Genomic DNA, 25,089 nt, shown 5'->3' on the forward strand with positions numbered 1-25,089 from the left:
CTCCCGCTGCCCGAGCGGCGGAGGCGGGGCCGGGGTAGGCCGGCGCGGAGCCATGCCAGGCGCCGGGGCCGGCCTGCGGCTGGCGTTGCTGGGAGCGCGGCGGGCGGCGGGCGCGGTGCCCCGGGGAGCCGCCGGCGGGAGCCGCGCTGCCATGGTGAGGGGTGCGGCGGGGAGCGAGGGGGGAAGGCGGGCGGGAGGGCGGCAGGAGCCCGGGGCCGCGCTGTGTCCCAGCCCGGGGAGGGCGGCCTGCGGGGCCGGGTCCTCCGGGCCGGGGGGGGGGGGCCGCTCACGGAGCCGGCCGCGGTCCCGCGTGTTCGGAGCGCAGCCACCCGTCCCTCCTCCCCTGCTTCCCACCGCCATCCCACCCGATGATTGATTTTTTATTTTTTTTTTTTAACATGAAGTTAATAACTAATGGCACGCGTGGGTTTAGACCCTCACCCCTCAAGCGTGAAATATTTTCTACTAACGTTGTTATGTAATTAACGACCCTTTTCCCCTGAGCGTCTTCCAAACGAACGTTATTGATTACGTGGGTTGAACCCACCGTTTGATACCATGTCGTCCGTGTGTCGCGGGTCAGGTGCAGTTACCTCCTGTGCTAAGTCAGTATTTGCACGGCAGTGCCCGCGCTGCACGTTTCTGCCTCTCCGGGGGGTCCGCGCTGTGCCGTGGGGCTGCGGGCGCATGGTTGTGAGAATGCAAATGGCATCTCCCACCTTCTCTTTTTCCTTTTACGAGCGAGTTCCTGCTGCTCTCTGCTAATTTCTGAATATAGTTGTGATGCGTCGCAGGGGCTAACTTGGGACGGGGTCTTTGCAACCTATTCTGAAGCAAAATGCTGCTATCGGTGTACTCCGGGGCCTGCATCAAACTCGGTCTCCGTATTTCTATTAAAAACTGTATGATCCGATTTCAAGTCGCAGCATTGTCTCGTCAATGCCCGTGTCTAGGCGAGGCCTTGGGAGGTAACTGCCGTGTCCCTAAAACTAACAGAGAACATCTCTGCTGCCGGCTGGGGCAACGAACTTTGTCCTGCCTCCTGGTTGCAGTCTTGGACTTTGCTATCTCAAAAAAACCCCATGATTTTTTGTAAATAAGCCTCCTAATTTCATCTCATGCCAGATAAAATAGTACATTTCAAGACAGCTGTTAGCTTTGGCAATTTTTGTGTACGTTTGGAAAAAGAAGGACATAAGAAATTCATGCCTGCAACTGCGGTTATAGAAACAACAAATCCGATATTTGTATTCTTGCAAGTCCAAAGTTGTGTTTGAAGCCTAAAGAGCCTAAATTAGTTCAATTTGGGACCTGTAAAATCCATCTCTTGGGCTGGCTGTATCCTACTGAACACAAGTGGTGGCAGCGATGCTGTTAGATTGATTTACGCCATTTGTGATTTTTTTGTCCCTTATTTTTGGTGAAAATGTTGCTCCTTGGCCGTCCAGCATCTTCAATCCTTGCTCAGGTCGCATTAATTGCCTTAATTCCTGCTCTGCTCGGGCTCGCAGCCCCATCTGGTGGCACTGGGGCTCCTGCCGGTCTTTAGGCTGGCAAAGGCAAAAATATTTGGAGCTGCTGGGCTGGCGGTGGGTACTCGCAGACCTCTGTGGAGCAAAATTGCTCAGCCCCTTTCTGGAAGTTCTCACAAAGCTGCGCTAGCTGGTAATCTAAAGACTAAAGCAATCTGAATTTTGCTTTACTGGGGAGAAAGGTTCTTCCCATCAAAGTATTGCGTTTATAATAGGAGTTTGAGACCTATCTGTTAGAATATATCATCTAAGTAATCACTCCTGCCCTTAGTCTCTGCTTTTAGGAAAAATACCAAACCTCTTCCCATAGACCTTTCCTCTGGGTCTGGCTCTGGCTTGGTGCGCGGTTCAGGCACCGATTCAGGTATTTAAGCAGATAGTGTAATCTGTAACATCTGTGCTCCCTGTGGCTTCAGAAGGACTCCTTTTGCTTCAAAGACAACATATTTAAACATAGGTGCTTTGCAGAACCTAGTGCTTCTACCAGTAACTTGTAACATCTCATAATTGTGTCTGTGTCAATTTTTTTCTCTTCATTGTTAGTTAAAAAGCTCTTTCTTGCTTGTAGAACTCCGCAGTGCGTGCTGTCTATAAATCCGTTCCTGCTTTCTTAGGAACAGTGAAATACAAGCTAGGTAGAATACAGTCCCTACAGTCCCCCCTTTTAGCTTCTGTCTTTCGAAACAGATATTCCTCGATATGCCTTTTAGCCTTATAATCGTACATTTAGCATATAATATAAATAATCCTTTATTTATATGGCAGAGTGGAATATTTGAAAATTAAGTCTTACAGTATCTGGATAATTCAGATGAACAAGGGATGGGTACAGGTATGCTGGTGTCTGTATTTGCTCCTCTGAAAGAGCCTGTTGCTTCTTGTTACTTTTGTACAGAAGCTGAACTTAGTTGACCAAACAGAAATGGTGTTTCTTGGCTGGTTTAAGTTAAGCTGGTCCGTGAAATTATAACCAGTAAGAAACTGCACAGTGAATTTTCCACCTCCTTACCTACCTACAATACATAACCACAATTTCATCGTGTGGTTTTCTTATTGTTGTACAAAAGAGAACCTCAGCCTCACTCGTGTCATGTTTTTATTTTTTTGTCCTCAATAGTCTTCGCAGTCTCACTGGTTGACGACGGAGGAGAGGAACCAAGTTTTACTTGATCTCAAAGCTTCAGGCTGGTCTGAGTTAGGTGAAAGAGATGCCATCTACAAAGAGTTCAATTTCAAAAATTTTAATCAGGTAATTATTGTTATATACCACTTTTAATATAAAGGAAGTGTAATTTCTTTAATTTCCATATGATCCTGATGGGAAAATATTTATATTCAGAAATTTGGGAGTATCCTCGTGGGGCCAAACCCTCTTGGGTTTGCCTTGACAGATTGCTCTCTGATTCTGATCTCGTTAGATGGAGTAAATTAATTCTGTTGTGTAGTTGTTAAGTAGATTTGTTCTAATATTACAATTTCTTGATTATAATACTAGGGTCAAGGTCAGGGTCGGTACTATGGGATTAGACAAATAATATTTGATTCTGATTTTTTTCTTTTTTTGCATTACTAGCACTCATAAATGAATGCTGGAAATATGTAACTGATGAACAGAGGTTCATTTTTGTCAGGGAAAAACTTGAAAAAAATGGGTATATATAAGCACAGAAACTTTTGGCAAATAAGATGGGGAAAACAGGATACATTTCACCTTCTAAGCCGGAAGACAGAATTCTGGTATATTCTTGAATTAATCCTAGTAGCTGATCTCGCAGTGTCTTTGGCACAGCAGACTGCTGGTTAGACCTCGTTGGGTTTTTGTTTGGAGTCAGGATCCTGAGCCGTATCTCAAACTCACAAGAACACGTCTTCGACATCAGTTAGAAACCTGCTTTGGAAATACTGAATTTATCTTGAGATCTGCAGTCAGCTACATTCCCCTAAAAAATTGCCTTCTGAGGAATCATGAGGAATCATGACATCGCTTAGAAAAAAGTCATGTTCCATGCATTTTTCTCCTGTTTTATTTCTGAAGGAGAGGTGAGCACTTTCTCGGAGGAAGAAAGGGAGAAACCCAGGGTTTTGTTCATGCGATGGCTCTCGCTGAGCTGGTTCTTTTCCTCACTACGGGACGGACACAGCGAGCTCCAGGCTGTGTTGGTGTGCAGAGGGACCACGAGCTGTGCTGGGAGATGCTTATTTACATGGCTATACCTAAACCCAGACCGAGATTTCTTTTTTTAGGAGCTCACAGTGAGCTAGATAAACAACAATTTGTAATGCTGGCTCTTTTTTTTTTTTTTTGTGTATGTGGTTTTGGACAGTAGTTGTCACGGTAAGGAAAGCCCCGGCAGTAGAGAGAGGGTGGGTGAGATGCTCACAGCCCCTCTGAGCTGCGCGAAAGGAAAGGAGAAAACAACTGCAGAAAAATCCAGCTCATGAGCAGGATGGTGCTGGTCCAGGGAGCACGTCTGGAGCCCCGAGTACATTTTTTTCCTGGATTGCACTTCAAACCTGAACACTAATACAGAACAGATAGAACCATATCAGACAATTCTGAGGGCAACAAAGGAGGGAAGCCCATGAGAGGGAGCTCACATGAAACCTTGGTGAGATGTGCAGGCAGCTCAGAGCTGGAGCAACCAGGAGAGACCAGCACTTTTGAGACAGATAACATAGAAGTAACACTTGGAATACTCAAGATTTTCAGCCTTTGTGGTTAGAATATTCATGAAATGATGTCTCTGCCAGGGCATGGTCAAAGTCTTTGTTGGTTCAGCACAACTAGAAATGACTCTTTGCCCCCCCCCGCCCCCCCAAGTTAATTAAAAAGTGGGTTTGCACACTGTAAATAAACAAGTCGGTTTGATCAGATGGGCTCAGGCAGAGTGCCAACAGGCAGGTCAAGAGACAAATCAGTGTGCTGCGCCAGCAGATATCTAGAAAACCCATTGCTTTGGCAAAAATTTACAAAGTTGTGGGTTTTTGACTCTAGATGTATCTTACAACATAGGTAGGTATCCATATGTCTGCCTAATTTGAAGACTGATGAAGCACATACTGGTATAGGAAGTTGACTATATTAAAATATGCTCATTAGAAGTATACATGTACACTTCTAGTACACGTTATCTGGGAATTGGCTTCAGAACTGAACTTTCTGTGCCCAGCCAGGAGAACAAGCTGGGCGGGTGAGTCTTCCGTGCAGCTCCGGTTGGATCGAGGTGATACGCGAATACCTGAAGGCAGGATTTCACCGCTGGTTCGTAGGGACTAGCTGCAGGGTTCCTGGTTGCGGATGGCAGAAGCCATTCCCGTTACCGTAGTCCGGGAAAGGGCTCAACGTGCAGATCCCGAGCCGCTGTTAGAGAGCGAGTATTCGCCTTTTTGTAAGTTGAAGCTTCTGGTGAATTAAAATGAACTGATGCATGTATGCTTATTGATGCTTATGTTTATAATAATTATTAGTAAATACTGTTCTTACTACGACCGAGGGAACAAATGACCAAAGCGGAGCTATCCCTGTATTTTACTTTGGGAGAATTTAGTCTTGCAATGGAAAAAATGGAACTTGTAGGTACAACTTCTTTCATTTCATGTAATAAATATTCTGTTTATATTATTTAAAGTGCAAGTATTTAGTAAAAGTCAAAGGACTGAGAAATATCATTTCCTCAGTGATCTTCCTGCTGCCCTTTTACAGATGGCGTAAAATCAGGTGCGTAAAGAAAAAAGAAAAAAAAAAGTAGTTGAGCTGACATGAAAGGTATTTCAGATTTATGTTTTGCAGATGATATTGGTATGATTAATGTATTCATTGCTTTTTTTTATTGCTTCTCGCAGATAATGTTCATGATGCATGGAAAATTCTGTGGCTTTAAAATCTATGCCAGGTTTACAAAGTCTGTGTATGTCAACAGATGTTAAGAATATAAACACAACTTTTATTATAAAGTCGTGCAAATGTGTAGACATGAGTTTGGTTTATGTATATTATTTTCAGCATGAGAATGAAATGAAACTTCTGTGAAGCAAGAATTATTTAGATTCCTGAAGCTTTCAGGCTGAGATTAGCTCTGTTAAAAGCGATCAGCAATGGGCTGCCTTTGTACGGCTGACAAGCTAATGACACTTCGGGCTTAGAGAATTAGTTTGTAACCCAGAACTTGAAAGCGCTGGTGCTGTTTGTTAGTCTGAAGATACGTTTTCATGAAAATGGGCTTTGGAGGTACAATTCTCTGAAACAAGCTGGAAACCAGCCTGGGGTTCCAGCTGGAAGCCCTTTGTTATGTTGCTGTGGGTGCCCACCACCCACCAGTTCCAGCGTCCTGGACTGGGCAGCATTGGTGCTGGGTGGTGGGTGCTGCTCCGTGGTCCCTTTGCTTTTAGCGTGAGACAGGCTCCTGGTGGGTGAGTGTTCTGAGTCTTGTATAAAATACAAAATACACCAGCAGTGGGGGGGAAAAATGCAAATGCAACTCAACTGTAGAGCGCATTGTCTAGAAGAGCTGTGCTGATCACACCAATGCATCCGTTGCTCCTTATGCCTTGCAAGTGCTGCATGATACTGCCGCTGTTGAACAGCAGGTAGGCAGCGATGAGTTAAAATCAGAGTCTTTTTCAGGTCTGCTCGCTCAAGAGCCCCCTGGTTGAGTCACTTTTCCTGAGCAGCGTGTGCTCAGCAGAAACCTGTGGCTGTGGGCAAGGTCTTGGAGAGCAGGTGGGCTCGGACCGCTCCATGGCAAGTCTGAGTCCTGCTACGCATCCGGGTGCTGGTGAGCCTCCGTAAACCTCACAGCCACGTCGGGGAACTTATTTAAGGCCTCTTCCCCTGTCTGCAGGGAAGGGAAAAGCAGCTAGCGAGGCTTTCAGGCCACCGCTAGCCTCAAGAAGGCACGCTGTCATCTGTTCGTGTCTTTGTGCTACTGAAACAAAACGTTTCTCTTCCAGCTGTGGAGCAAGCCCTCTGCTTCCAGTCTGCCCAAGCAACATTCAAAATCGGGATAGAAGGTTAATTTATGCTTCCAGACCATGCTGGTAACTTCTCCCAGTTATCGGTCTGCAAACTCAGAAGCTGCAGAAACGTCGGCATTCTTGTTAAAAGTTGGTCATCGAGGGAGGGAAGGATTGCTGAGGACCTTGATATCCTGGCCTGTATCTCAGGAATTTCCTGGGATTTGCTCAGAATTTCAGGTCAGTAGACTCAGGAGGAGTGATCCTGCAAAGAGGACAGACCTGGCTTAAAAATCTGAATTTCCCCAGACTCACCTCAAGCCCGGTCCTGGCTGGGCTGGCGGCTGCAAAGGGCTCTGGGTGATGGGTGCTGAGCGCTTGGTTTGGGTCCTTTACCCAGCTGCTCCTTTCCGCCAAGTTTGCAGAAATGTCTTAACTTTGAGACTACCATGTCTTTTGTCAAAGTTGGTTGGATTTGACCAGAGGGTTTAAGGGGCAACTGCCTGTGTGATTGCATTTCCTTAGGTAATCACGCAAAGGCAGAAAATGCAGTTAGGAAATTACAAAGGTGGGCATGTTTGCTGATGGTCAGGTTCACCATTTACAGCTGCTTTCTTTTATAGGGTAAGTTTTTAATTAAGGTGGGTTTTTTAAAAAAAAAAAAAAATCATGTAGGAAGTCTCCGTAAGAGTTCTAACGTCATTTTATAAAATGACAGGAAATCAAATGCTCTAAGAGTTTTAAAAGCTATTTTAAACACGTTTTGGGGCCACAGGACACAGCGAAAGATGAGCCTGAGTGGAGGGGACAGTAGGGAAGCGCTTTGGAGGCTGGCGTGCAGTGGGAGTAGAAGCACATGTGTTTTGTTGCAATTGCGGACTCTGGGTTTTTGAGAACTTATTTAAAGAGGTGCAAAAAATCTAGAACTATTAAATAAATTATTATTCTCACTTTGCATTTCCTTTCCAAACTTGCTAGCTCTCTTGCTTGAAATCCAGGAAAAAAAGACAGAGCATGTTACGGTAGATGCCTTTTTTTTTTTTCCTCCCCCCTCACTGAAATGCCAATTATTTTCCTTTAGCTGTAGGGAGACATGCTCAGATTTGTCCTTTTAAATTGGTCATCCTTGTTGCATTACCACAGTTACACATCCGAATGAATTTGGTAGGATATGCAATGAAGACTCTTTATTTATTTTGATGGTGGTACTCGGTGCCAGTCCCTGTAATCTGTGTCAATACTTCATTTTTCTACTCCTGGCATGTTGCTTTGTCTTCTGCGTTGATCAAAGATTGGAAAATTTGTTTTTATATACGTAGGCAGTGTATTTCATTGCCGCTTTACGTACTTAATCTTTTGGCTGTTTGGCTGAAATACGTCCGCGCCTTTTACGCATTGAAAACATAATATCCTTGAACCTACAATCTGCAGAGTTAAAATGAATTTTATGTTAAATATTCAGTTGTGGACCACATCTCCAGCTTTTTATATGCCACAGCGGTCTTGTGGGTTTTTTTCTTCTCCATTGTCTGATAGTGAGGTCATTTTCAGTCCTCTGAGAAATTTTATTCCCAGCCAGATGCGGGCCATATATTAAAAGTAGCACCTGTGGCTAATATCACAGCAGCTTACCATAAATTTACATGGTAACTAGGATTATATCTGTCAAGACTGTTAAAAAATGTCTAGATTTAATTTGATTTCCAGTATTGAAGGAGCTCTCCAACATTTTGCTTCATAACTATATTTTAAAAGTTAAAATCACTCCATTGTTAAGTTTTATAGCACTCCCAGTGCCCATTAAGTTGATTTGTTAAATGGAGGTCAGAATAAAGCAAGCTGGCTACAGGAGGATCGGAAACCAACCCATTTGTGACAAATTTAGTCCTTGCGTGTGAATCTTCTCCGAGCCCGGGTACTGATTGCATTCAGGTGCAGCTTATGTCAGTTGTGTTTAACCTCAAAGCCTGAGCAGCCTCAGCCCCTGACTGTCACTTCTGCTAAGCAAAAGACGAACCTGTTTTCATTCATTTTGGGGGGGAAAATTGCTATTTTTAATGTAGCATCGGTCCGCTTGCTCCCTCTGGTAGAGTTTTGTATTAGATTGCCTGTCGAATGAAAATAAATTATTTTTTTTTATCCGCCTAGGTAGGTGCTGGTTTTCATATAGTCCTTCCTAAACTGCTTCGGTTTCCATTATCCTTTGAGTCCTCTCCCATATGCTATGATTTGTGCACCTGCGAAGTTATGAAAGTATTTCTTTTGGTAGTTATGTTGTTCACTAACTTCCCTGCGTTTATGAATACAATAACTGATTTACAATAAATCAGAATTATTTATGAGGGGATTTACAGAGTCGAGAAAATCTTTGTATCTGAAAATAATGAATTTCTGGCGTATCTGCCTTTTGACATTTTCCTTTATTAGAAACTGATAGTGAAGTTTTCGGGACTGGCAGAGGTTAACCTGAAAGGGAGCGAATGAACTGGCTCAAGTGTCTTAGAGCGGAGCACAGTAAAAATATATGATTCCTGGATGGTGACACCTTCCTTGCGGTTATTCTTGTGACTGACTGAGTAAATAACACTCTCGGCTCTGAGTCGGAGGGTCAAGGTGCAGCCGCGGGACCTGGACATGGTCCACCTGCCCACACTGCCCGCAGAAGGCAGGGAGCTCCGCGTCTGGGTGAAATGAAGGGAGAACTTCTACGGAGATGGCTCGTTTGAATGCTTACGAGTGTCCTTCCCTGGCCGAGGAGGAGGAGGAGGAGACGATGCTAGTGCCCCGCTCGGCGGGTCCTGTTTCTATTGATGCTTCCAGTTAACTGGCAGCCAGTGGTTTGCTGCAGGTGGGAAATTCTGCAAAGCTAGGAAGTCCGTGGTGGTGGAAATATGCAATTGGGTTGCATCTAGGCAGAAATTAAATCCTTTGTGCTCGGAGTTGGGAAAGACAGGATTTGTTTTCTTCTCATGGCCAGCATGGCTGGTGGCGTACAAAACCATATGTAAAGTCAGCCAGTGCTCCTGAATATTTTCAGACCAATGTTTTGCACTTGGCAACATTTTTCTGTCTTAAATAGAGCTGCCCTCGTGCATCAGCAGCCTCTTAGGTCTTTTGAAGTGCTTCACAATTAGCCTTTACTCATATGTCCGGGAACCGTCGTTTTCTCCTTCGGTCCCTTCATTGCAACTTCACGGTTGTAATGCATGTGAGAAATACGTGCCTGATAAAAGTCAGGCAGGCGATGAGCAGTGATTGCTCCTCTTTGTAGCGCGGGTGTCTCGTCTCCTGTTCGGCCAGGGTCTGTGCAGACAGATCCCAGTGCCCTCGTGTCCCACCTGCTGGTGGCGAGTTACAGTACCGGTGTCACCGTTACATCATTATCGTCGTGGCAGTACCACCAGTATCAGCCCACCAGGATTATTTAGAATGTCATGACATTAATCATATTTAAATGAAATTAATCATGTTTAAGTGAAGACTCAGAGTGGGCACGTGTCCTTCATCTCCATTGTGCAAGATGTCCCATCCCAGGCGTTGCAGAAGTTGCATGTTTATTTTTTTCTTGTGACTTAACTGTAATTAGGGATGCTCATTTTCTTGATGAGCTAAGTCATGTTTCTCCTTAGAATAAGCCATTATTTTATTGTTTATAATTATTGGGGTGGTGGCTTTCCTAATTGCTGAGTTTGCCCCTCCAAGTAGACCTGTCATATCTCCATTTGAGCAGGCCACTGCTTAAATCTGCCCAGCTGAACTTTGGGCTGCTCTCCAGTTGGCTTTAATTCAAATGCTTTCCTTAAAAGATGGATTTATTGTCACTCAAGTAAAAATTATTATAGCATTTGCCTTATGCTTGTTTCAGGCATTGATCTGAAAGTGCAAAAGAAATTATTTGTCAAAATGCCTTTTGGATTTCACAAGCTGTCTTGTAGATTTGGAGTAGAAGAAATGTTTCTCCATTTTTTTTCAGCTGCACAAATTGATCGTTCACTCTGTTTGAATTAAACAGAACAAACATTCTATCAGCCATGCGGTCAGGGCTGCCGTACATTCGTACGAGCAAATGTGAGCAGGTCAACTTGATTTTAAGTACAGTTCGGGCTCTGTGCTAGTTAAACCAGCCTTGGAAAATGAACAGAAAATTCAATGGTTTTGAATTGACTTGGACACCTTAATTTGGGAAAATGCAAATAAAACTGATGTTGCCTTTTCTGAAGAAGATGGTCACTCAGTAATTTTTTTATCTTTTCAGTTAAGGAAAACCTAGTGTCTTGCAACTCTTTATGCATTAAAATTTATTTTTATGGGAGTGCTGGAAAGATGCTGATTAAATGCAAACAGCACATCTCCGCCTTGGTTGTTTAACCTTTTGCATCTCCTTGCTTTTGGAATAACGCCCGACTACATTTTCAAACCATAAATTGCCTTTTACACCAGCAGCTCTCACTTTCTCGTACTCCCGTGAAGGAGAGACACGCTTTGGGATATTATCCTCTGCAATTGTAATTAAAAATGGACTCCGGCTGGCAGAATAAACTAAAATAAAACTACAACGCCCCTATTTAAAAATTAACCATTACTCGCCAAAAGCACATCAAACCCACTTAGCGGACATCCGTTAATCCCGCCGTGAGCCGTTTCAGGCTTTAATGCACACTGTTTTACACGTTAAGGGTTTTGAAGTCGCGGGCCAGCGCTGACCTTTCGCATCTGCTCCTCTCGCAGTAGGAATCTCCGCTCGCCGCTCCCCGTCAGGGCGGATTAACATGACGAAGTGCAGCGCTTCTGCTGGCTGCAATTTCGGGTTTTGATCAGAATTATTTCTTTCACAAACAATCACGTTTGGCTAAAATGTTGCATCTGCTCTGAAAAGCCACTGGCGGGGCCGCAGTTTATCGGGGTGAGGCGAGTGTAATTTTTTTCATTCTTCTTTTATAAAGCTGTAAACCCGCTTCACGGAGGTTTTTTTGGGGGAGAACTTCCCTTCTTCCTCTTCCCCTTGCCCTTTTCTTCCTTTAATTTTTGTTGGGATGAGGTGAAAAGTTGCTTTGGCCAAACATAAAGCTGGCTGGGATGTCTTGGAGGGGTTTGGTGGGGAACGCGCTGATGAGCGGGGAGCCCCGTGCCAAGTCAGCACCGCACCGTTGGGTTTATTTAGTGCTAAGGGTGCTTTGAGGAAAATGGGGTTTATTCCCAGGATCAGAGAGGAAAGTCCTGATTTTGTGATCTAGTGTGATTTTTTTAACTCGTGCTGTGATGAGAATAACAGTAGGCAGTTAGATACATGTCTGTGTATGACCAAGGTGTCCCTGGTTGGGAGGATCTTTATTCCGTGATAGAGTGGGTGGGTGCTTGTAGCTGTACAAGCCCAGGGCGTTGTATTTATGCATGCGTCTTGTAATGCCCAATCCAATAAAACCACAGAGGTGTGCAAAGAGTTTCCCTTTGTGGTGTGCTCATATGAGTTTCTGAAGGAAATTTGATGTTCACCAGAGGACTCAGTATTTGTCTCCCCTTGTGAGCCCATCTCTCCGTTTCCAGGTGTACAAATGGTGTGGGTTGCCCAGAGGAACCCTTGTGTCTTAGTGAAAAAACAACCAAGAAGAAGAACATGGAACCCCTCAAAATATTGCACGTTGGAGGTACTCTGCCGCTTCTGTGCAGGTGCTGGGAGCACACAGGGGGGATCTGAAGACAGTTGAAAATGTTAAGTGTAGGTTGTCTAAATTGTTGGCAGTTAAGTGAGCCTCGTTCTTAATAATGTGACTTAACGTAGCTGCCTTTCTCCACGACCTGCTCCAGCCGTTCTTCCAGACACCAGAGACAGGAGAAGCAGGACAGGTCTAGGTGACCTGCAGATCACGTAGGGGACAGTGGGCATGGCAAACCAGGCCAGGTACACAACTGCTTGGAGGTTGAAGGATGCCCCAAAGAGCAACATGTTGTCTGGGAAGATGCTTGCTCTCTCCTACCCTTTTTTTCAAAGGATCTGTCACTTCTAGACTTGAAATGTCTGTTTGCAAAATAATATTTGAATTTTATAGTGCACTATAAATTAAAAGCCATCCAGTGCTGGCCCAGGTAAGTCTCCTACTGAGTTCACTGCCCCCATGTATCATCTTACTCTCTTCTACTATAAGAGGAATCCAAACATGAAGACCCATTCTGACGATACAGTAGGACGCTTTGAGCAGCTCAGTTGAGTGAAATGATTCCCTGACTGGATCTGCTGTAAATGTTCCTTAGTTTGCTTTATTTCACAGCTTTAGGTCTTTTTAGATTCTGGCTTGGCCAAGCGAGTGATTGGAAGACCTCTCCAAATTCTTCACAGCTCCGTTGCGATGTGTGTGTCGCGTGTTTGAATTGTTGACCTTGTCTTTAAAAAACCAAACCAAAACAAAAAAGCTGACCATGCAGTGGGTAGGAGGATAGTGGAAGATGAAATGGTCATGAGACCAGCCGCTTCTGCTCTTAATCCATCATAAAGCAATGCCTTTCTTATCACTCTTTGATGTTTTGTTAGGCTCATAAATGGCAGAGGTTTAGAGGATTATCAGAGGCAGGATATGATTGCCCTTGGATACTCAGCAGAGAAGATCTTGGATATTAAACTGGTAGTATGTGTAATCTTGGCCAAAAGACTGAGGAGAATTTTGTGTGAACGCTCCCTATGTTATCAACAGCATGGATAGCATGTGGACTTCACTTTCATGTCTGCAGTATGAAATCATTCCTTCGCACAAGAGTAAAAAGAAACATTGGGAAAAGAGTAGTATTTTGCTCTGCTATAGCCAGATCTGTTCCATCCAAAACGCGGTGCGATGGGATAATGAACTTCTCTGTTCTTCTACACCGTACCTGAACTCTGTAAAAGTCAGAGGATTTGAGCACCTTTTTGAAGTGGAGCGTTCACTTAAATTAATTCTTATTTGGTCTGTTTTACAACCGCTTCATGTCGTGGGCTGGCACCGTGCGGCGGAGGACGGTTCATTGCCCGAGCGGCAGCGTCCTTGCGCAGCACGAAGCGTGTCGGTGAGCAGAGTGCCTTGGCAGAGGGCTCAGGTGCCTCAACTCAAAAGGTTGGAGCTGGGGACTAACGGCACCTTGTTACTAGTTTATTTTTATAGTGGTTTGTGTGATGGCTTTATTACAGTACAGCCAGGGGTTTGATTTGCTGGGCCAAACATTTGCTTTAACAAGTAAAATTATCATTGTTCTTTCAGTTGCGCAGCCAAGAGCGTTTATTATTTTAAGTGACTGATTGCTTTAGCAGGTGCTCAGTTAATGGGGGCTCCGCTGTATTATTTAATGTTTTTAGGTAGGGTGCAAAAAGCTCATTTAAAAAAGTCATGTTTCTTGAAATAGCTATTTTATTTGGTGTAAACCTCCTAAGTGCAACCTTTATATTCCATTTTTGAGCACAAAGCACACAAAAATGGCTTGGGAGATGGAGAGCCACATTGAGCTGACTACATGGCTGGAGGATTTCTTTTCCATGTTCTAGTTCAGTCCTGAAACCTGGGATTATTTTCCTTCTTTTTCTCAAAAATCTAATTTAGAGACCTACATTTTTTAATAAATAAAATAATATTTATGAGTCTATGTTTACCTAGAGTGCTAAGGAACTGCAACTGGGGAAAAAAGAAAAAAGCATTTATTTTGAATATTTCTATATGAAGTGATAGATCGCAAATACCATGTGACCTTGTTCCAGGTTGGGTTGGGATTTAGGATGTCTACTTATTTTGCAGTAGTCTTTATGAGCAACTCTAATTATTTTTATCTACGTATAAGCAAACGACTGTATTTTGTAATACGATTGTATTGAGCCAGTGGAGTCTAGGCTTGAAACTTTTATCGCTCCCAGAAAGAAGTTTTTATGCTGCCTTAAGACATCTCCATGTTCTCTCACTTCTACTCCATCAAGTCTATAAATCTTTTTGGTGGAATAGGTGATTAATTTTGGCATGAAGTCTGTTCATTGAATCACCGAGAATATTATCTGCTTTCTGTTCATGAAATCCAGGTGCAATCACTTACTGTAATAAAAAAGAGAAGAGGAAAAATGATCCTCAGCACCGAGGCTGCTGGAAAAGTCAAGATGTGACGAGGAAGAAGGTGTAATAGATGTAACATTTTATGTCACATTATCACCAATAAGAAAAAAGTAGGTTGAAATTCAACAGCTATGGAAGTCCTGATATGAACAGGCTTAGAAAAGGTAAAGTTGAGGGTTGTCATGCAGATTTCACACACTTAGTGAGCACGAGTGGAACAGGAAAGCAAAGCAAGGAGAACGCTTTGAGAGCAGGTCAGTGCTCTCCACCTTCCTCTTAGTCCCTTTTCTTGCGTTGATCCGCGTCCCTTGGCCTTAGCAGAGAATTTGCATTTGTTTTTCAGACCAGTTGAATCTCAGATGGGGCAAATTACGCTTGCACCTGCTTTATGACAAAGTGATGTCATAGCTTAGGTCACTGCCAAGCTTGGAAGATGAAGCCTTTGTCTCAGACCTCTTTTGGAGAGCTGCATCTCGAGCATCGTCAGGACCGTGTTGCATCTAGTGCCGCACCTGGTCTAGATTGTGCCGAGCGAGTGTAAACTTCCGAGCGGCTTGGGTTTTTCCTGGGACGGCATTCCTGAAATTGCCTTCTGTCATCTCCTGCGGCTCTTGACATTGTACCGGTACCTGTGTGAGAAACATCCCCGTTGAGGAAAGGCCACGGCTCCGAGCTCCGCTTCTCTTTGCCTCCATTTATTCTTCATGTTCTTCAAATTGGTAAATCATATGACAATAAACAGAAATACCCTCAATGAAGAGAGAAGGGGAAACTGTTGTTTATCTGGTCAGGTGGTTTAGATTAGCAGTGATGCTGGTCTGTATTATGTTACTTTAAATCATAGTGTCCCAACAGGACATAAATTATGAAGATTGTTACAGTATGTTTCATCCAATGTAAGATCAACAAATTGGAATAATTTTTTTTATAGGAAAATCAGTGCTTTGGCAAGGTTATTGTTGAAGAATTTAATTTAACTTGAGCTTTGCTTGCATTATTTCTTAATATATAAAAACTATTTGCATAATGTATGAAGTATAAACATTTTTAGAATCAAAGGCAAGAATGCCTTTTCCAAGATTACATAGAGTGGCAAACTACTTAGAATAGATCAGTGTTTGTGCTTTTGCTGTCAAAAATGTTTGATATAGAGCTGGCGAGCTAGTTTCTTCACCGACATAATTGTAAACAAGTGTTGGGAGACAGAAACAGCGTTCTTTGTAGAACATGGTGTAAAGGTTTTCACATACGCTGCTGCAGATCTAACACGGAGAGCAGTGTTTACAGCTATAATATGAATATAAATAGGTAACTTTTTTTAGAGAGCAAAGCAGCGTTTCACTTTTGTATAAATGATGTGTGCAGATAAGTCTGGGGGATGCGAGCAGTCAGCTCTGGATTTTAAAAGGATATGGTAAATACAGAAAAGCATAGACAATTAAGTTGGAAATTGTAGTTGTGGGGGGTTTTTTTAGTTTCACATTTCATTACGAAGACAGAAATGGCACCTTGGTACATGCCAGTGTGTCTGCAGTGTTCCTCTTCCACCCTTTCCCTTGATTAGTGTCCTTCAGACACCCCAATCCTGAGCGGTGCTTGGGGAATGGCAAGGTTGGCTGAATTCACGATATTTTGCTGCTCAAGCTATTAAAGAGGAGGAAAAAATATTTGTTAGGTGGTGTTCATCTTCAGACCCTGCTGGCTGCCCGTACCTGGATGGGGTGGGATGGAGGGAGCAGGGGAATGCCTGAGCCGGCTCGTCCCTTGCTCGTACTCCCACCAGAGAGGTGGGGACGTGAACAAGCTGAGGTTAGCTCTGCTTTGGGCCATGGTTTAGTTGTGTTCTTAAAGACTGTCCTGCTGATCTTGGAATGGTATTAAAAAGGGGAAGAGCAATGGGAAGGTGTTCCCCTGGTTTGTGTCGTGGATGAATCCAGACAGGGCTAAAAAAAAAAAAAGAAAAAGAAAAGAGGAAAATATCTAATGGCACATGGGTCCAGTGTCCCTGGGGATGGGTCAGGCAGGATGATGATGCCAACAGGGAAGAATCTCAAAATGGGCACGTGGTTTTGAGAATGAATACCTGTCCTCCTGTGCTGCCATCACCTTCCTAAATACTACTTGGAGTCCTCTTTTTGTGTCTTTTAACCACATTGTCACTTAGAGATGAAGAGCGTGGTCTCGTGAGATGATTTTCGTGTATTTGTAAGGTGAAAGTCTTTCTTAATGGAGTAAATGGAATCAAAATAAAACAAACCCTGGATTTTTCTTGAGAGCACAACAGAAAATGTCATGAAATTAAGTCAAACCCTGGTGACTAGCTAAACCTAACTTAAAATAGCTGGACATTAAAGAGCTTTTTCCTTTTATTTGCTGACTCGTAGCTCACTGTTAGGTGGTAACGTCAGCTGGATATGTGAAAGCTTCCGCAGTTTGGAAGTGAACCTTAATGATTTGAATTTATTGTTGTTAAAAGTGTCAAAGCGCTAAGGAAAAGACGTGCCATGTGCTGGGTAGTTTTTAGTTGGGCGAACGGAAAGCAAATGCGTGAGGCGTAGTCATCTCTTGCCTGGTACGACAATGTCACTATAACTTGTTTTATTTATTCACTTCCCACTGATAAATGATACAGATGCAGCCCGGGTGGGTGGGGAAGGGAAGACAGGTAGCCCTCGCACTGCAGAAGGTCAAGGTTAATGCTACCTCCGGCGTTACAGTGACAGATGGGAGGCAGAAACCTCAATGTACTTGTGATTAGCACGTGGTTTCCTTGGCTGAGTGTCCAAAGGAATTAAGAAGCCCGGGTACACTCTTCATAGCGTACGCACTTTCAAAACAAACAAATAAAAAGTGCGTATGGTTATATTGTTGAGCCTTTCAGCTGTTTTTTCTTGGATATCTCTGCTTTCGAGTGAAGCACCGTCAGCTGCTTTGTTCTGGAGATGCACTGGGGTAATCCATCACTGGGGACTCGCGGGTGGGTGATGTATTAGCACGACATATCGACCTGTGTTCCTTTGGTGTATAACTCATCAAGATAATGTTGGCAAGCATTGTACGAAAGCAGCATGTTTAAAAAGTATTAAGATGAATTGATTCCTTGCTTAAGAAGTGTGAAAGGAAGAATAATAGCAGATTAGCTCCGGGATGCCGCGGTTCTCCTGGAACCGTGCAGCGTTGTGCGGTGCAGAGGGGCGGATGGAATTTCATCTTTTCCTCCCACTTCTGACAGCAAAGTGTCTGGCCCTGGTTTTCCCATTCTCAGGCAACAAAAGTCACATTAAGTCTTATTTTGTGATAGCATATTTTGTCGCTTTCAAAAGCAATTTGGCCAGTCCTGGAACATTATGTGATAGCTGAATTTTTTTTAAGTGTGGTTTTTGTTGGGGGTTTTTTATTTTATTAGGTTAACTTGTTCTTCTGCAAGTAGCCCTGATCTTTATCACATGGAGACATGCTATGGCTGGTAGCATTTAAAAACCATTTTAGAAGTGATGTTACGACTGAAACACCATTAGTTTTTAGTTCCTTCTTTCATCATCTTAAATACCATGAAGGGAAGAGACGTACTGGCACACCCAAGGCATCTCCTTGTCCGTGCAGGATTGCTTCACTCATTACTTCTTCTCGTGCTGTTGATGGTTCGTTACAGGGACTCCACAGTCTGCCATGACATGGGTGACGTGATGTTCTTGTTTAGAATAACCTGTATCTCTGGATGTTATTTTAGCCCAAATGTCCTAAAAGGATGAGGTTGAAAATGTCTGCCTAATGTGCCTGTTACTGAAATAGCGGAATACTTTATAATGTTATATACATCAAAGTCTCTTTTAACCCTTCTTTATGACTTCTAAAAAAAGCAGGAATCCTTTCTTTCTCCTCCCTTTTTATTTTTTCAAGGAAAAAGTCTGAAAAAGTTCTGATCAGGGACCGAGGGGCTGCAGAATTCTGTTATTAGTATAGCAAAAGTCAAGACTATGTTGGGTCTTACTGTCGTGAGTAAAGTACTCGTCCCACTTTCATCAAGAAAAGTGTGATGGTCCGATAAACTCTGCCCACCAATGCGGTCTTGACAATGATCTTGCACTGCAGACTGCTTAATAATTTTCATTATTTTTAATTAAAGTTGAAGAAGTGCAGACTCCTACTCAAATTAAGGTTGGTTGTGTTGCCGGAATGTGGTAATTACTTTAATTGATCACAAGATAGTTTCCTTGATCACCAATTAGACCAAATTACCGATCAAGTTTCAAGACGTGAAGAAATGTCCAAACTGATTTTATGTAATAGTGTTTTCATATCTAATCAAACCTAAATATCTTTTCCTTCCAGAGCCAATTGTATTTTCCCTAAGAAAGGTTATGGCTCTACAAATATAAAGGTGATTCATAAACAATAGCATTCTAATTCATTTAATTAGCAAAGGAAGTGTTTAGGACCTTAATAGAGATTGCGCTGGTGAAATTACTCGGTAGAACTGTAGCTCATTTTCTTGGTGGGAGATGCTTTTTGCGTATAATTAAAATAAACTAAAATGCAAGAAGTAAGTTGCTTTGGGTAATGTGCAGTGAGGGAGCACGTCTCTGAGCCGAGCGGGGTGTGCAGAAAGGTGGGCATGTCTGGCGGGTGCGCACGCTGCCGTCCTTCGCTGCAACACCACATTGACCCGGCCGGGACGGTCGTGGTCAACTGGAGCAAAGAGCAGCAGGACCTGTCCTGGGGAGGGTCCTCTGTGCCAGAATTCATTCCTGTTCGTGATTCAGCCAGCCCCAAGTTGAGCACTCTGCGGGAAGATGAACAGTATTAAGACCAATCTCTGGTTTGTCCAGCTGGAGGCTTTTTACTGTCTGCGGGGGAAGAGGCGGTGGGTTGGCGTGGTGGCCCACTGGTGAGAGAGGATTTGGTGGCCCACTGGTGGGAGAGGATTCGTTGTCATGAAGCGCGAAGGTCTGCAGAGCAGATTAATTTAGTAGACTCGTTTGCTTGCGGAGTTGGCTCTGCCTTCCGCTGGAGCGATGATTGTTGTCGCACAATCAACGACTTGTGCCTGTGTAGTGTAACCTGCTCGTGTGGGTGGGTGAGTTCCTCAGGTGGACAGACAGACGCTGGTAGAGCGTGCACGAACGTGGTAGGGTTTTCATAAATTTAATGGGTTTTTTCCGTTGGTGGTTTTTTTGTACAAAGGCAATCTAGTTGCAGATGCATCGCTGGTTTAAACTTTTTGGGACATTTCTGTGTATGGATTGCTGTGTTGGAAGTAGCATTCTATTAAGCCCGTGGACGCTCTAAAAACATTTAAATCAAATATTTTTCAGAACTGTTAATGCAGGAGTTTTCCAAATTGTTGCTAACATCTAATGCAGAACTTGCAGTTTTCTGCTTCAAAGCGTGCTGCTGAAACATTTGCAAATTTTTAAACATAATTGTTCGCTCCAAGTAAAACTAAACCGAGCGAGAGCTTCAAGGGAAGTTAGATTTTCCCGAATTTTGGAATGCTCTTGGGTCAAAGAAAAAAGCTTTTTAATTGCTGACAGTTTGGTGATTTCCAAATGACAAACCTCATTGGAATGATTTTCTCTGATTATAACGTTTGCATTCATTTGACTGGCAAAGCGACTAACAAAGTCATACTTCATCCAGGCACTGATTCTTTTTTTCAGTTAAAGGTTTTTGTAATTTGTGAGAGGAAAAAAGACTTGAAACTATTATCAACCATTATATGTTATTCATTGACCACATGTTTGTTTGAAACAGCCATCGCTTGGTGGAATGCGGGCTATATACATTCTCTTCCATAAATTAGCACTAAAAACCTACCTAAATCAGGTAGGGTTTTGTTGAGCTTTTTGTATTATAATACGAACCAGACTATAACGTGGATGTTACTTTAGCTGTGCATGTTAATTCAGGTCCCGAACCCCGATGGATGGAGCTCGGTATGAACAAAGCTCGCTGACTTAGAGGCGTCCTGCTCACGCACCGAAGCCCTTCGGGCCCCGCTGCGTAATTGCATTCTTGATTTACATGGACATTCTAATTTTCTTTATAATGCAGTGATTTGCTCCTAAGTATTTTGGCAAGGGCCTGCTATTATTTTCTTCTTGAGCCTGTGATAAAACCTGCGTCCTGGGGGAGTGTGCCGTGCAGAATATAGGGGCAGGGGATCGGGAAACCTATTTTAACTCATTTTAATGGAAAATATTTTCTCATAAAACAGAGGGGCAAACCCACCTGCTGCCTTTTCCCCCCAGTAAAATAAATAGCAAAATAGTTACGAGAAAGGATGTGTTTCTGGGAGTGGTATCTGTCTAGTACAGGAATACTGTGGCATGATGCTCAATTAGAAATGGCACGTTTCTAAGATGCAGTAAGGGATGAGGGGTTTGGGATGGATGTTTAAAAACACTGTTGGATGCCAAAGGGTAAAATCATTGCTCTCGTGCAATGGCTTTGAGTCCCGGAGTCAGTAACATTGAGCAGAGTGATGTAGATGATTTCAGCAGTCGCAGAAGATGCTGCGGTGGCATGAGAAGGTGAAATGCTCCTTTGACACACGCAAACCCAAGGTGCAGCGATCTGGAGCATCTCTAGGAGTTTTTGAGGTTGTGGAGTGAACCTTGCAGATCCACCGCCAGTCCTGGCAGGTGGAGGAGTATATTTTCCTCTTTGCTCTTTCTCTCCTTAGGCTTTCGGATTTATGACGCGCGTTGCTCTGCAAGCAGAGAAGATGAATCACCACCCGGAATGGTTTAATGTGTACAGCAAGGTAACGTGTTCACCAGCCCTACTTCCAGGCATGGCAAGTTAAGGAGAACGAACCACTGGCCCATTCTCTCTGCCTTCCTTTGTAGCTTATATACAAGGAAGAGGTAGGGGAATGGAAAGTGGTTGTGTCTTTATAGAGGGATTTGAGACTTTAAAGACATATCGAGGTATTTGTGGTGGCGATTCAGCCCCAGGAATCAAGCTCTTTGCAATTGTTTGCTACCGGCTGCATGGTTTGGACCTCTCACTTCACCTCTCTGGCTGAGAGCTAAAAATAAAATAGAAGCCTTTAAACTCTTATTTGGCCAACCTGAATAAATGACTGTTTTCAAACTACTGAACACTCACCAACTTTCATTCCTTTCAGTGCAACAAGTCAAGAACCCAGCGGCGTAGGGTAGCAAACCGTCGATGTGTAGGTACCTAAATGGGAACCCGGCAGTCTCAATTTAGGTTTGATTTTTTTAAAAATTGTAGGCTTCTATGTCTCAACATAGCAGCTTATAAAATTTGTTTATAATATTACCTAACTGGTGGTGGTCTCATATTTACAAGGGTTACAAGGTATACTGCAACCCTCGAATGAAAGGTGCTGTGTGAAGGGGGAAATTATTGCTCTGCCTTTATTTTTATTTTCTAATGCTTCTCATTGCATTGTATCAAGCTGTTTGTTTTAGTGTTTGGTGAATATATGGCAATCCCACTGAAACTATACTAAAAGGACATGTGGACAAGCAGCATGGAGCTGGGAGCCACCACCACCCCCCAGAGCAGAGCATCCCCACCTCATCCCACTAAGCGAGGCATCCATCCCAGCACAGGCTCCTCCTCATCAGCCCTTTAGGTCACCCTGTTTAAGGGGACATTAAGTGATCACCGGACAAAGTCCTGATCACCTACTCTTCATTATTTTCTTGGTTTTCCAGAATATTCGGGGTTTTTATTTTTTTTTCCCTCTTCAGTCTTCCCAAAATCTCAGTCAAATGCGAGACAAAGTAACGCCCAACTTGTCATCTGGCTTAGTCTAAACAAACCCGTGCAGGCAGCTGCGTCATAGCAAAATGCACCACTCCGTTTGTTTTTCTTTTTTAAATTAATCTGCAACAAGCTTAACAATTTTTTCACCTTCAGGGTGCTGGTTTTTAACAAAACACGTGAGCCCCTGACTGGGCTCTTGGCAGCTCGGTCACTGGCCCGGGTTCTTCGTGAAACCGATCCGTGGAATTTAAATGTAAAGAACGAGTTATTTAATCGGACACCTCTTCTTGGATGAATCCCAAGAATGCAAAGCCTGTTTTATTCTGCGAAGGGGCTCGCTTCGGTTAGACTTCAGGCTCTGCTAAGCCTCCTCACCTACAACGTCTCCTGGTTTACGTGAGCAGTGAGCATCCAGCTCGCTGCCCGCCGGGAGCATCGCGTAAAACCAGTTCGCTAGAGAGACACACAGCGTTCCTCACGAATTGCTGCTCAGCCTACTTGGCAGAGATCAAACTGGCTTTGTAACCCCTTTCTTTTCCTTTTTGACAGGTTCAGATAACTCTGATTTCCCACGACTGCGGTGGACTGACCAAGAGAGATGTGAAGCTGGCTCAGTTTATTGACAAAGCTGCTGCCTCAGTGTAACCAAGATGTAAAATGCTTTAATACAGTGTCCACCAATATTTTGTATTTTGAAAGGGTATCCCTCATTCCTTGTAACCCTGATTTCACAAAACCCCTGAGACAAGATATTTTGGTAAAAAGAGTGGCTTAGTTTTGTTGGCCTTTAAGACCTTGGGCTGAGAGACCCCTCTGGATGCTGCGCTTGTCCTTTGCCATCCCTGGCTCCGCGTGAGGATGTAGCAGATATAAACCAGCAACAAATAAGTTTTGAACAATCCTTTTCTAGAAACTAAAGCTGGAATGAAAGCAGGAGCCCACCTGCACGTGTCGGTGTTCCCCATCTGAGATGCAGGGCTGGATCCTGCAGTTGCTGAAAACTTTAGATCTGGTCCAGCAAATACAGAAATAGCCCAGTGAGCTTCCGGCACTCACATCATTAAACGAAGCATGAGCTTAAATGCTTGGCTGGGCCGGATCGGTGCTCAGCACCTTGCAGGATTGAGGCATTATTTGTGTTGTAACGCTCCCGTACCTGCCGGGTTGGGGGGTGTAGCTTGGCCGGGTGCCCGCAGCGCTGGCCAGAGCTGCCGGCGGTGAAGGAAGCGGCATTAGCAGGATTCTCGCTAAGCTGGGCTCGGCTGAAGCTATGCTCACCCTTTTTTTTTTTTTTTTTTTTTTTTTTTTGTGTGTGGCTACAATTACTCATTGCGAACATTGTTCCGAGAGCTGCAGATCCCACTGACGAGCTTTAAAATAATTTCTTCCGTGGTTTCAAAGTCTTTGTTTTTATCCTATGATCCTCACCGAGACAGATTTCCACTGCCGGCAGGGAGATTTCAACCTGCTTAAGGCTTGCAGAAGGGCCTCTCGCTCTGCAATCCCGCTGCCGAGCGTCCCCAACGTGCGCCGTCATGCCCTGCAAGCAGCTCTGGGTGCGGAGCTCCCGGGAGATTGACACCTCCGAAATGCCTGAGCGCATTAGTCGAATGACACCAGCGGCGCAGCCACCGGCTACTGAGAAGTGAGATACACGAGTGCCAAAATCTGCATTGGGTGTATATGTGAGGTGTGTGGTCTCTCAGATATTCGGGATGCAAAATGCCACTAGCTGCCGTGCAAGTATTCGAGTCAATAAAATAAGAAAGGTATTTTTTGTTAATCCTTAGCAAGCGCGCTGTCATGTGCTAATTGGTCACGGGAAGCAAGATGTGGGGTTTATTGTTAGTAACCCTACTTGGGATATCAAGTTAATACCTAAAAAGACCCAAAATTCGGACTACGTGCTCAAATGTTCTTTGCTTCCAAGTGCCTTTCCCCAGTGAAGTGGCGGATTTCCCTGATATGGTTTGAAAATGGTCACTGTTATGAGGAATGAATAAAACTAAAACAAACAACCAGGCTGTGATGTCTCCTGTTACTGGTGGGGAAGTGAAATGAGCTTCACCCAAAGTTTTGACAGCATCTGTAATGGACTGTGAAAACTCTGCTGTTAGAAATTGATATATAATGTGTGCACTTTGAATAAAACCAATAAAATCAAATTCCTCCTTTGTAATTTGTTTCTTTATTATTGTACATATGTGACAAAGCTGTTTAGTTTTGAGATAAATTTAAGATAAATAATATCTAGTTACTGGGAGGTCTTTGGTTTAGAATATTGATATTTATTTACATATTCCAAGGAAAAAAATAATCCCCACCAACTAACGTAGCTCGGAGAGCTGCACTGTCCAGCTATGGCATAGAGCTGTGCAGCCGTGGTGGTTTGAGGATCCCTGACAGGCAAAGAGGCAAAAACACTCGGAAGAGAGGAGGATGGCTTTGAAACACTCATAGTTTCTAGGTCAGCGCTTCTTCAGCCATGATTTCTTGTGAACTTCTGGGGCATCCCACAGGCCTGCGAGTGCCTTTCCTGAGAGTTGGTGTGCAACACTGATAGTAATAAAATAAAAATAGCGAATAAACGGCTTCTGCTTTCTTTTCCAGCGGGTGCTGACTTCAGAGGCGGGCTCACGAGTGCAATGCTGGCTCCGCTGCTGCCACGAAGAGATCTGCCACTGTGCCGCTCGCACCACGGCGCTGCCTTTGCCTCCGGCCCCTCCTGGTTTTGTTCGGCTGCTGCTGGCCGCTCCCTGCCCGGGTCGGGATGCAATGGCACTCTCCTGGGCTTCGCTTTG

General features: G+C 43.9%; 2 protein-coding genes across 3 annotated transcripts in view; both read left to right on the forward strand.

Moving 5' to 3' along the window:
• On the forward strand, positions 1-24,467 carry PCBD2 (pterin-4 alpha-carbinolamine dehydratase 2). Of its 2 annotated transcripts, XM_054841346.1 has the most exons (4): positions 1-154; positions 2,650-2,781; positions 21,231-21,311; positions 22,838-24,467. In XM_054841346.1, the coding sequence occupies exons 1-4, from the start codon at positions 53-55 to the stop codon at positions 22,931-22,933; spliced, it is 411 nt and encodes a 136-aa protein (XP_054697321.1). In that variant the 5' UTR covers positions 1-52; the 3' UTR covers positions 22,934-24,467. The 2 variants fall into 2 exon arrangements, with proteins under 2 accessions (XP_054697321.1, XP_054697322.1); XM_054841347.1 differs by lacking the exon at positions 2,650-2,781 and having other exon boundaries at positions 22-154.
• CATSPER3 (cation channel sperm associated 3) overlaps positions 23,824-25,089 on the forward strand; it is an 11,538-nt gene continuing 10,272 nt past the window's right edge. The window contains exon 1 of the mRNA XM_054842245.1: positions 23,824-23,933. Within this exon, the coding sequence (XP_054698220.1) occupies positions 23,824-23,933 (110 nt within the window). The remainder of the gene's footprint in view (positions 23,934-25,089) is intronic.

The sequence above is a fragment of the Grus americana genome, chromosome 14 (genome assembly GCF_028858705.1).
Source record: "Grus americana isolate bGruAme1 chromosome 14, bGruAme1.mat, whole genome shotgun sequence".
Classification (NCBI taxonomy): domain Eukaryota; kingdom Metazoa; phylum Chordata; class Aves; order Gruiformes; family Gruidae; genus Grus; species Grus americana.